This window comes from Podarcis pityusensis, assembly GCF_964106645.2.
Source record: "Podarcis pityusensis genome assembly, chromosome: 12".
Classification (NCBI taxonomy): Eukaryota; Metazoa; Chordata; class Lepidosauria; order Squamata; family Lacertidae; genus Podarcis; species Podarcis pityusensis.
The window spans coordinates 50,915,215-50,928,451 of record NC_138037.1 but is presented as its reverse complement, the minus strand read 5'-3'; the positions used below and the strand labels follow the sequence as shown (position 1 = coordinate 50,928,451).

The 13,237-nt window shown below is 39.8% G+C and overlaps 2 protein-coding genes across 34 annotated transcripts in view; one reads left to right on the top strand and one right to left on the bottom strand.

Moving 5' to 3' along the window:
• Positions 1–7,357, top strand: part of LOC308460030 (uncharacterized protein) — an 86,019-nt gene extending 78,662 nt beyond the window's left edge. For 8 of the 13 annotated variants that reach the window (XR_013978390.1, XR_013978391.1, XR_013978393.1 and 5 more), the window contains 2 exons: positions 6,525–6,632; positions 7,167–7,357. Coding sequence is in view for 1 of the 13 variants with exons in the window: in XM_080976069.1 (XP_080832195.1) it covers positions 7,167–7,279 (113 nt within the window). In the remaining 12 variants the exon portion in view is untranslated. The remainder of the gene's footprint in view (positions 1–6,524; positions 6,633–7,166) is intronic. The other 5 variants (XR_013978388.1, XR_013978389.1, XR_013978392.1 and 2 more) reach the window with 1 other exon arrangement.
• Positions 1–13,237, bottom strand: part of ARPP21 (cAMP regulated phosphoprotein 21) — a 233,299-nt gene that overhangs the window by 25,823 nt on the left and 194,239 nt on the right. For all 21 annotated transcript variants that reach the window (XM_080975816.1, XM_080975817.1, XM_080975818.1 and 18 more), the window contains one exon: positions 3,495–3,621. In XM_080975816.1, the coding sequence (XP_080831942.1) occupies positions 3,495–3,621 (127 nt within the window). The remainder of the gene's footprint in view (positions 1–3,494; positions 3,622–13,237) is intronic.

The following is a 13,237-nucleotide window of genomic DNA, read 5'->3' as shown; positions in this document are numbered from 1 at the left end:
CTAATTTTAGGTGAGCTCACCCCCCTCCACTGCCTTAGAGCCATTTTAACTTCATATTGCTCCCTTACCATAGCCATGAAGAAGAAAAGATACACACTCCCTCGTGCTTTAAGGATGCTATCCTGACATTTTGCTTCAGCCAATTGCTCTAGAAATCATCAATATTGCTCTACTCCTAAGCAGACCTTTTCTGAGCACAACAAAAACAAATTGCTTGTATCAGAGCTTGCCTTGACCTCTATATCCCACAGTGGGAAAACCATATGCTTTAACAAGCTTGCAAGAGAGATGAAAGCTTCCAAGACCCCAATGGGCAGGTGAACTTTCTTTTTGTTCTACAGTGTGTAAGCTCCTAAGGCTCAGAAATTCTCATTCATTGCATTTGCTATTCTGCTGGTAGGCACTGCTAACATTCCCATGGGTTTTGCCATACTGCTTCAGCAACAAAGAGTGCTACTAAATCTTTAGGGAAGCTGCTTCGGAAACAGTCATCCATCTACACACAGCTCCACAACCACCTCTTATGTGATATATATTTATTGAAGTCTTACTACTTGGTATGCCTCTTACTATCCACAAAGCCATTCATGTCAACTAAATTATTTCAGCTTATGTTTTGCTCATATGTTGCATGCAAGCATGGGAACAGGCTCGTGTACACACACACACGGAACATCTCAAACCTTGTGCACATTCTTGGACTGAGCAAACATTATTCCTCTTTGCTAGTGGGATTTGTAGCTTTCCTCAATCATACCATTTTGATTTAGCATAGCTACTAGAGTCCCCAGCCCTGATTCCAGTTCTGTAGTTCTAAGCTCCATTTTGTATCTTAAACATGTTATAAAAGTGGTTAACCCTTTGGCATGTATGTTTCTACTCTCAGCCACTGAGAAGTGATCCACCATACCCACAGCTTGATAGGAGGGAAGGATGGCTTGCAAGACTTGTTCAAACCTCTGAACTACCTTTCCTATACTAAATTGTGGAAATCATATGTTTGTTAATAATAAAAAGGATGCTTAAAGATTAGTTCATCCCTCTGAATAGGGTGCAGAAACTACAGCCTATAAGAAGATACAGCAACTCTTGGTATCCAGAACTCCCAGAGAAGATCAATGTGTTATTTGGGACACCTCTTCATCACATATTACATGCTTCAGTGCTATGAACATTTCAGAAAGGTTAACCCAATAAAAGATGTCATCGTATGCCCTCTGCAAAGATACAGATACCCTGAAAAGCAATTAATTATGAGCCACATAATTTAGAGATCAAAGTGGTAATTTTACATGGAAGACATACTAGAATGTAGCTACATATTATTGTAACAAATGAATGACAGTGTTTCTCTCGCTCTAATGAATCGGTCAACTAGCACAGCAAAGAATACGCAGAATATACACAACAGAATTCAGGATATTCAACATTCCAGCCTGAAAATTGTCTTTTGAACATACAGTATATTAACTGTGGAACTGGCAGTGTTAAGAGGTTTTACCACCATCAAGTGGTATATAATTTTTGTTTAAATAAACAAAACAAAATATAATTAAAACTAAAATAAAATGGGTAAAAATAAGAAATGTTTTCTTATGATCAAATAACTTCCCAGAACATAGCTGGCATGGTTCAGAATGTTCCATATATGGTTTCTTTAAGGCGAATTCCACATTACCGATGCACAATTTAACTAATAGGTTAAATATGGATTAAGAATCACAGAGCAGAAGAAGATAATTTCATACAATATATTTTGCATTTGGTTGGAAGCCTTAATGTAAATCAGTAATAAATATGGAGCAATGCTGTCGGGACAAGTGAAGCAAAACGAGTCATTGTTTTTGCGTAAATGAATTCTCTGTCTCTCCCTCTCAGTGACTGCATTTGCTAAAAAGGTATGAAATGAAGGAAAGAGTGTCACCAATATTGAGAATGCTCATCCAAACCAATATGGCAGAGCTTGGAAGTTACTGAAACAAGAAAATGGTACAAAACAGATATGTTCGTGGTAAATAGCAAATCATTATTTGTTCACGATAAATCATACAAGTCAGTTATAAAGGTTTGCTGGACTAGAGTAACATGAATGATAATGGAAGGGTGACAATTCTATCTCCATTATATTAGAGAGACATGGAAGCCCTTCTCATCTCAGACCATTTAGTATGTAATACGTTTATAACTTATAAGCGCTATGTTATCACAACCTCTCGAAGACCGGTTTTAATTTATTCGTGAATTCATGAGAACTTCTGATAAAAGGAGTAGTAGTTTGGTAGGCAGCACACATATTTTTATAACTGGATTAACACTGAATAACTTGAACAGGACAGGAAACTTATAGAACCCAATGATTCTTCTTACTCTCGCGTTCCCAAGTTCTGTTTAACAGCAACACAGTGAGCATCTCACCGACCAGTGCAAACACACATCAGCAGCTTTCTTTCTTTTTGTGTCAATTGCCATTATTAGGCGCGATGTGACACAGTAGGAAAAGAGACCGGTTCACTGTGAGACCTGCTACTCACTCTCTTACAGTGTAACGGCCCCCCTTCCAACTGCTCATCACTGCAGGGATCTAGACCAACGGGGCACCACATAGACTCTAGGGACCCTTGCTCATCACGACTAACTCAAGATGAAGAACTGGAAATCAGCATAGCATTATGAAGACAAGTGGAACATTTCAGGTGGCTGTCTCCCTGTTTCAGAGTTTCAGGCCCGTACACATTGCAATCAGCCTTCATTGCTTTTCTCTACCAGTACCTACTTTAAAAAGATCCAGGCACCTCATTATAATGATGCTACTCAAGTTATCACTGAAATATTAACAATTCTAGTAATATACTTCATGCCCTAGCTTTGATCCAGCATTTTAAGAATTGATGCTTTGAGGACATACCGACTTGCAGCGACAGAGCAAAAAAGTATGAATATCCTTTGGATATTTAGTTATTTAGGATGAAGCATTTTTAAATATTTAAGACCCCTGCAAAGGGAAGGAACGGTACAGATTTAGAAAACTATTCCATAAGTCAAGGGGAAAAAATAAGATGCAATAAGCCTGTGAAGGCAGAAAGGGAATATGCTTTCCCCACCTCATCCCCAGTGTAGATTGGAGGGTATTCTTTCCTCAATGGGCCACCATTTATCTCTGATTTTTACTGCCACACTTTTCTCCCTGAACCATGTATTTGTACATGTTTAAACTGAATAGAGTCCAGCTGAGCTCTGACAGAAGGGTCTGTGTGAAAAGATTTGACTGGCCAATACATTGTTGTGGAATATTGTTTGAAGAAACAAATTTGGGTCAGGACTTCAGCTGGGTAAAGAGTTAAAGGTATAAGTGGGGCCGGGGATGTAATTTTGGGAGCCAAGGCTGCTTCCTCTCTTCATACACATAATACTGACTAGACTGTGGCACCTATGAATTCATCCAGACATATAACTTGGAAGATCTAGCTGAAGAATCAAGTAGTAGATGAAAATACCTGCTTGCTGTGCAGTCTGTGGTATTTGTGGGCTCCGTTGTGTATTGTATTGAACAGAGGCCATGGGTCTGTACTGCTGAGTTGCTGAGGTAGGGTATTGACCAGAGGGGTAATAGTACACAGGCATCTGTGGAAAATAGGAAAGAGGAAAAATGTATTGTAAAGCCATACACAACTCAAGCATATCAATACACAGCTCAAGCATATCAATTCGATCATGTACAGAATTATTCATGAAATGTAGGATTTTCGAGCTTAAAAGTCTCCTGATAATATTAGGAAAAGCTGCAAAAATTGTAATTTTTTTAAAGCACATCAAATAGTCTACCAAGTGGAATATTGGCTAATCCACAGGTGTGTGTGTGTGTGTGTGTGTGTGTAATGCCAACCACCTAGAGAAAGCAAGGAACTTGCTGTACTCTGGATTCATCACAAGTTCAGAATGACATCCTGCAAATCACCAACACTATTAGATACAGTTATATAAAAAGAATATAACATCACAGAGAAAACTGCAAGGCACAAACTACTTCATGTAACAGGGATGATTACAAAGGTGGGGAGAAGGAACAGGAGAGACCATTGGAATCAGGTGAGAAGAGGGAATGTAGCCCCTGAGATGACTCACTGCAGAAATGGGGAAAGGAAACTTGTGGAAGAGCAAGTTCATCAGTTTGACAAATCCTCTAAACGTTTATGAACAAACACTGCCTGCTCTTTCTTTTTCAAAGCCTTTTGTGCTGTTTTTTGTGGGGGGTTTTTTGGAGTCCAGTGGGAGCCTCTGTTTATTTCAATATGCATGCCGCTTTTTGGTGCAGTCGTGGGTGGACACTGAGGAACGTGTAAGTGGTGTACAAGTCCTACCACACATTCAGCACACACCCGGATTATGGTGTGCCAGGGCATGGATACAGAAAGGGGCGTGGAAATTCGCTGCTGATTCTTTTTGTACAGGAAGTGTGCTAACAGCTTCCTTTACAGCTCTGGCAATGAGCGTAGCAACTGAGACCTAGCACATCTTTCCTAGTTTAGGACCACAAAGTTCAGCTTTTAATTCATCAGGTGACAGCACAAAATGAATGCCTTGATTATCGTTACAAAGATGTCTGCAAACATGACATGAATTCTTTGCAGAAAACTGCAGGTCCATCCTAGAGACTTGGAGGAAAGCTTAAAGCCTGCCATCACTACATGGGAGATGGACTGAAGAAAAGGAAATCTGAATTGGCTCTGCCCCATAGCTTGCCCAATCATAGCTAGGAGGAGCTAGGAGCAGCTAGGAGCTAGGTAGAGTCATTGTTCTAAAAAAGTGTAGACTTGCACACACTGGCCACCTTCCACTTTGACTTGAAATGTTTGTTTTGGGCTTCTCAGAAGTACGTAAAGGCAAGAAGAGGGTGGGTGGAATGCTGGTCTGCAACGGCACACACCTCAGAGGTTCCGGAACTGTGCTCCGGCTGAAAAAAAAGCAGTGTGTTTAGTGTTTTCTGACCTAACCATCCCTTAGATCAGGAACAGAGAACCTCTGGACCTTCACATGTTTTTGGACTACAGTCCCCATCATCTCTGAACATTGGCTTTGTCAGTTGGGGCTGATGGAAACTGGAGTCTCATAGGAGTCTGAAGGGCCACAGGTTTCCCATTGCTGCTTTATGTACAGTGGTACCTCAGGTTACATACGCTTCAGGTTACAGACTCCGCTAACCCAGAAATAGTACCTCGGGTTAAGAACTTTGCTTCAGGATGAGAACAGAAATCGTGCTCCGTTAGCGTGGCGGCAGTGGGAGGCCCCATTAGCTAAAGTGGTGCTTCAGGTTAAGAACAGTTTTAGGTTAAGAACGGACCTCCAGAACGAATTAAGTACTTAACCTGAGGTACCACTGTATTCTGTATTCAGAGCCTCCTCGGGCCAGGAATATAGAGCCAAGAGTAATGAAAAATGAAGAGGGAAATGGACAAGTTTTAAAAGATGACTTTGCTCCACCTTGTAATCATTATTAACAAATTATAGCACCTTTGATATTGAAAGGAGAGCTTGGTGGCAAGGCTACATCCCGCAAACTGTAACACACCTTCTTGGATAATCATAAATTGGTAGCTTACATTTAGCAATTTATATTTACAAAGTATTATAGAGACATAAATAAATTTATCTCTGTAGAATTTAGATACTCTTATCTGGATTTAGCCACAGGGAAATTATTTTTTTTAAATTGACTGCAAGAGAAAGCATATGTTATAGACTCCATTTAGTGACACTGGAGCTGCCACTGATCTTTCAAAAGAATGCCATTTGCTGGATATAATATTAGGTGGGGGAAAACATGTCGTTTGGGATGATTGATGGAGTAACTTTTTACATTATGCAAATGACATCTATACTATCTGAACAAGATGAGGCTGTGCAGTTGCTGGACTGGAGTCTGGGGGCTATAACTGGCTGAATGAAGGCCAATAAACTGATGTTGTATCCTGATAAGATGGAGATACTGTTGGTCAGTGGTTCTTGTGTCTGGGAACTGGAGATAAATCCTGTTTTTCTCCCCCTGCCCCAAGAAGCAGCTTCATAGCTTGATTCAGCACCGTAACTGGAAGCCCAGGTAGAATCAGGGCAAGGGTGGCATATTTCTAGCTCCAGCTAGTTCTACAGTACCTATCCTGTGTGAACTGCACTGCCAATATGGCTCTGGGATCAACTCAAGGTTTGGACGTTATCATAGTCCAAGCCCTGAATGATTTAGGTCTCAAATACTTGAAGGAGCACTTTTCTCAATATCTGCTGTCTCAAACACCTTCTTGTGGCCCTCCTGGTGGGGTAGCCCTTTGCGTGGTGATGCAGGATAGGGACCACTGTCTGAGAGGTCTGGTTGTCACCTTCCAGTATGGAGTTTTTGGTGCAGCCTAAAGACACGTTTCTTCAGCTAGGCCTTGGGGACAGATTGAGAAGTTCAAGGCCTGTGACTTTTTAATGCTGTGCTTTAGTGATGGATTGAAGTAATTTCTTTAAGTGTTATTGTGTTTATATTTCAGATGTTTCATTGAATTCTTATGGTATTGTTTCTATTTTGTAAATCACCCTGGGATTTTATTAAAATTATCAGCAGCAGCTGCAGCCGCAACAACAGCAGCAGCATTAAGGTCAGTTTGGCTGCTGGTCTGATATCTCTGATTGAGAAGTGATGCTGGTTATTGACATAATGTTCTTGGCCATGATTACTAAGGAACATGTGAAGAAAGGAGTGCAGATCAGAAGGATGTGAGGCACATTTTTCTGAAGTGGGGAGAGTAAAGTGGGAATATTCTCCCACTGAAAATAAAAACCAGGCTGCTCTAGGCATTTTCTAGTCATCAGCTTGCCACAGAGAACTGTCACAGAACAATCAGATAAGAGGCTGGACAGCAAAAGAGAACTCCTGTTAAGCTTCTAAAAGGATGTCTCAGCCAGAGCGAGACAATGCAGGGCAGGAGGAAAAAGCAAGTGAAGAACAAATGCTTTCCACTCCTCTTAGATGTGCCACTTTTAAAATCTATCCGCTCCTTCTTTGATGCAAAAATGGGAAACTGAGCTTTAGAAGGCAGCGGCAAAGGCAGCTTTAATTAAACTTTAATATATTAATGTGTGATATCTTTAGACTCCCAGGCTCAGCTAACTTCCATCTTTTTCCTTCAAAGATAATCCCACACTGACTGGACATGCTCACAAATTGCCTACTGCCAGCTGCATTCAAGGCTATGGGATCCGACAGAAGAAAAGCCTCTTGGGCTGCTACAATTACAGAAACTAATTAGACATTTACACACAAGCCGCCCCATTATGATACCAAATCTGACAGCAGGACACCATGGAGCAAAAAGATAAAATAAAAATGGATGGTTGCATCACAACAGTTTGCAAGGCTAAGTAGAGTAAGTACAAGGGTACCTCGGGTTACATACGCTTCAGGTTACATACGCTTCAGGTTACAGACTCCGCTAACCCAGAAATAGTACCTCGGGTTAAGAACTTTGCTTCAGGATGAGAACAGAAATTGCACAGCGGCAGCAGGAGGCCCCATTAACTAAAGTGGTGCTTCAGGTTAAGAACAGTTTCAGGTTAAGAACAGACCTCCAGAACGAATTAAGTTATTAACCCGAGGTACCACTGTACATTGAAATCTCCCTGTCTGTCCCCTGCACCCAATGTTAACAAAAATCAACTTGAGGAATCCTAAAGTTTATTCAGATCTCCTTTAAGCTACTTGTCTTGCTCGACCAGTTGAAAACAGCAGTGAAACACAGAATAAATTTTCTCAGGGTGACTGCTACCCGATTCTCAAATTATCAAGGCAGTATCATATCTGCCCTCATAGTTCAGAACCTCTTTGTTTCCAATACGTAGGAAGTTCTGAGGCACATGGGGTCATGCTGACTACTCTGTTTATTCCATGATATTGGCTACATGGAAAGTTGCCACATGAAAAGCATGGCCCTACATGATTCAAAGTTCCATATTTTACTGAAACGAAACTTGGAATGGGATGTGGTGGAGGAGCTATAACCTCAGTAAGACTGCATATTTCCAAGTGGCAAAAGGGAAGAAATGGAGTAGATCATGCAAATACATATTTACTGATCACTACATATTATCATGTAGCTCCATAATTCAGCTCCATAATTAAAGTTACACCATACTTTTCTGAATGCTCACAGAATCTGCCATGTGTTAGGTATTAGGACATAGGAAGTAAAAGTTGGATCATAGAGGTATGGGGAGTATGTTTGAGTGGGATAACAACCAGGAGAAACCAAGTCAGATAAGAAGGAAATGGAACTGGATAGATTCAGGGAAGATGACAAGATCAGGAAATGGTTACAGAAGGGGCAAGGGGAGAAGGAGGAGGAGTATCAGGTATAAGGCAGAACATATTTTAATATTTGCTTTGGGGTATTTCCAGTTCTCCACACTTCTACTCCATAAATTAGTTAAGGAGATTTTTTTTTACAATTTATTTATTACTAAATTCATATCCTGCACTTTTAACTTCAAGGTAGCTAACAAACCAACAACAAATAGAACCAATGGCTAAAATTAATAAATAAGATAGAGAAATAAGATGATAAATAAGCAAAGGAGCAGTGCCTTTAAAAAAAAAAAAAAAAAAAAAAGGTCCAAGAAAGGTTTAGAACCAGGGAAAATGCTAGCCTGGCAGTTAAAGAAAAAACAGAAAGAAAAGACGATAGGAAAGTTGGTAGAAGGAGGGAAGAAATTTGATGAGCCAGAGGAGAGAAGTAAACTTTTCATAAACTACTTTAAGGATCTATACCAAGCAGGAAAGGAAGAGGAAGATAAAATAGAAAAAAAAATATTTAAGCCAAAATAAATTTCCAAAGATTGCAAGGGGTAAAATAGAACATTTAAATTTCTCTATAACAATGTTGGAAATTCATCATCTAATGTGAAACCAGGAAAATCACCTGGATCAGATGGATTGCCCGCAAGTTATTACAAGAAATTGGAAGACTCACTTTCAATACTGCTCAAGACAGTTATGAACAAGATCTTATTAGAAGGGAAACTGCCAGAATCATGGCAAGAAGCTTCTATAACGCTGCTTCCAAAGCAAGGGATGGATTTAACATCAACTAAAAACTACAGACCAATATTTCTTTTAAATAATGATTATAAATTATTTGTGGATATTATGGTAAATAGGTTAAAGAAAATACCAAAAGAGGTCATAAATGAAGATCAGGCATGTTTCCTACCAGGAAGACAAATGAACAACAATATAAGAATGTGATTGATATATTAGAGTATTTGGAAATGAGATCGGATAAACAAGTGATACTAATGTTTGTGGATGCTGAAAAAGCATTTGATAACGTGTGTTGGAAATTTATGAAAAGAACTATAGAGCTAATGGGCCTAGGGGAATTTATTTGTAGATGTATAGAGGCGATTTATCAGAATCAAAAAGCCAAACTGATCCTAAATAATGACGTATCAGAGAGCTTTAGAATAATGAAAGGAACTAGACAAGATTGCCCACTCTCCCCATTATTGTTTATTATGGTCCTTGGAACACTGGCAATGACAATAAGAAGTGACTCAGGAATAAAAGGAATTACATTGGGAAACAAATTTTATAAGCTAAAAGCTTTCACAGATGACCTTATAATAACTACCCACTAGAAGAAAATCCACTAGAAAGTATACTTTGTTTTTGAAAGAATATATGAATTTGGTCAGGGGGCGGGATTTAAATTGAATAAAAACAAAGCCATGTTGTTGGCAAAAAATATGCGAGATCAAGAAAAACAAGAACTGCAGACAATGTCTGGCTTGACAATAACTAAAAAGGTCAAATATTTGGGTATCTGGATTACAGCAAAAAATATCAATTTGTTCAATGATAATTATATCAAGACTTGGAAAGAGATAAAAAAAGATTTAGAAATTTGGAATAGGTTGAATCTTTCATTCTGGGGGAGAATTTCAACAATCAAAATGAATGTGCTCCCAAAGATGTTGTTTCTGTTTCAGATGATTCCAGTGGTAAGCGGGGGGAGAGGGGCACTTCAAGGAATGGCAGAGGGATTTATCAAATTTCATTTGGCAGGGGAAAAAATCTAGGATAAAGCATAAACTATTAGGAGATATTAAGGATGGAGGGTGTTTTGCACTGCCAGATTTGAAACTTTACTATGAAGCATCCTGTTGGATAAAAGAGTGGATAATTTTGCAAAATACAGACAAATTGGATTTGGAGGGATGGGACAATAGATTTGGGTGGCACGTCTATCTAGGTTATGAAAAAGTCAAGGTTCACAGGGGTCTTCTGAATCACATAGTAAGGAAATCACTATATACAGTATGGGATAGGTATAAAAACCTATTAGAACAAAAAACACCCTGGTGGTTATCCCCCCCAGAGGCAATTTCAGTAAAGAGGAAAAATATGGGGGGGGGGGGTGTTTACTGGGCAACCTATAAGGAAATATTAGAGGAGGAAGAAAAACAATTAAAATTAAGCAAGTTTCAAGAAATTAGACATCATTTCACGGATGGGTTGCAGTACCACCAAATAAATGACACCTGTAAACTAGACAGAAGAAAAGGGTTCGTGACATAAGTTTTGAGGCTGGAAAAAGATTTAATACAAAATATAAAGAAACTATTATCTAAAATGTATAGACTCCTGCTAGATTGGGAAGTAAAAGAGGAGGAAGTTAAAGAAGCAATGGTAAAATGGTCAAAATATTTTGGTCATACCATTCAGATGGCTGCTTGGGGAAAGATCTAAACTTCACTGCTTGTTATACATTAAAGGAAAACTTCATGAAAATGTTTTATAGATGGTATAAATTGGCAAAAATGTACAAAACAAAATCAAATATATGCTGGAGGTGTAAGCAAGCTGAGGGAACAATGTAACATATGTGATGGGGTTGTACAAAAATCAAAAACTTTTGGGATATCATCTATGAGGAGTTAAAAAAAATGTTTAAACAAACATTTGCAAAAAAAATCAGAAGCTTTCCTCCTAGGCATTTTGACAACAGATATTCCAAGTGGTAAGAGGGAGGGTATTCCTATATGCAACAACAGCAGCGAGAATGTTGATTGCTAACGATTGGAAGGGAGAGAAAACTCCAACGAAAAGGAATGGCAGATAAAACACTCTGAGTATTTGGAACTTGCAAAGCTGACAAAAACAATCAGAAATCAAACAAACCACAAGTTTATAAGAGAGTGGGATTGTTATAGAGGGTACTTAAAAAACATTGTTCCCAAGTAAAATCTTTAGTGTGCTTTGACTAATTTTCGCAAATTAAATGACAGATGGATAATGTATCACATACAATCTGGATGATTGATAAGGTAAAAAAAAAAAGGACGCAGTTTAAAAAAGGGGGGGGGGGGAGAGAAACGACCCGCAGTGAGGTAGACAGAAGTCATATTCAAAAAGTTGAAGACTAATTTTTTTTTATTTAAGGTTCCGTAGATGCAGGGTGTTGAATATTTTTATTATGCATGGGTGTTTCTTCATGATTATTTATCTTTTTTGTATCCTATTTTGATGATGAGTTGTAATATCTAATGAAACCAATAAAGAACATGGGGGGGGGGGGAGAAAAAAAGAGTCTCCTTAGGTAAGGTATTCCACATGCAAGACACTGTAACTGAAAATGCCTTCTCTCCACTTGTCTCAGAAGGAGGAGGAGAGCCTCAGATGATGGCCTTTGTGGTTAGCATGATTGATGCAGGAAAATGGTGCAACAAGCATCTTAGTCACGTGCAGATTTTAAACAACAGCACTTTGAACTGGGCTCCCTTAGCCTGGTAATTTGCAAAGCCAAAATAGCAGGTGAAGATCTCAACGCTTTCAGAAAAGCACAGTTCCCAAACCGTTAAAGGTTGCAAACTAATTTAGCAGAACGGCTATCACGAGACCACTTGTGTTGTGCGGGGTGATCTTCAAAGCCACTACAGTGGTACCTCAGGTTACATACGCTTCAGGTTACAGACTCTGCTAATCCAGAAATAGTGCTTCAGGTTAAGAACTTTGCTTCCGGATGAGAATAGAAATCGTGCTCTGGCGGTGCGGTGGCAGCGGGAGGCCCCATTAGCTAAAGTGGTGCTTCAGGTTAAGAACAGTTTCAGGTTAAGAACGGACCTCCGGAATGAATTAAGTACTTAACTCGAGGTACCACTGTACTGAGTTTTGGCATAACTGAAACTCAGCTGTTCTGCCTAGCAGATTCCCATTTAGTCTCTCAGCGACCAACTTAGCTGCTCTATCTGCGCTAATGACAACAGCAGCATGTCATCAGCATATACCAATAGGTTCACAAAAATAAGACCAAATGTGAAACGTGGAAGCCAGAAATATTTTATATCTCTGGGAGAGCAGCAGCAGTGTTGGGAGGTGTTGCTCAACTGGCTCCCCAGCATGGAGGTTGTTGCCAGTGACCAAGAGGGAAAGGGAAAAGGAGGAGAATGTGCTGCAGGTACAGCAGTGGAGCCAATTTGATGCAGCTGATGCTCCATTCACACTGTGTCAACTTCATTGACACCTCTCTTCTTCTCTCTCTCCTCTTCTCTCTTCTTCTTCTCCTCTCCCTTCTTCCTATCTGTTGCTGGCAGCAACCCCTGTTTTGGGAAGTCAGCTGAGCAACGCTGCTCCACTCCACTGGCTGCTACTGCTCTGGGATCAATTCATTAACATACAGATTGGAAAGATTTTTGATCTAGCACATGGGTAGGCAAACCAAGGCCCGGGGGCCGAATCTGGCCCAATCGCCTTCTAAATCCAGCCCGCGGTCCAGGAATCAGCGTGTTTTTACATGAGTCGAATGTGTCCTTTTATTTAAAATGCATCTCTGGGTTATTTGTGGGGCATAGGAATTCATTCATTTTAATTTTTTTCCAAAATCTAGTCCAGCCCCCCACAAGGTCTGAGGGACAGTGGACCGGCCCCCTGCTGAAAAAGTTTGCTGATCCCGATCTAGTATTTATATATGGCATCTTGATCAGTGTAAATAATTGTCTGCCAACCTGCACGCTCCACAGTTCTAACCACAGATTATGGCGGCTGACCCTATAACAAGCAGCAGTACTTTTGAGAAAAGCTGTTGCCTCAGGCCTTTGCTCAAAATGTAGTTTGGTATGAAAAATTCAAAGCGAGAATTGCATGTGCATGAATCCTGCCTTCTACTTATGCCACACTTACAGCCAGACTCCAAAATGGGATCTTCCACCA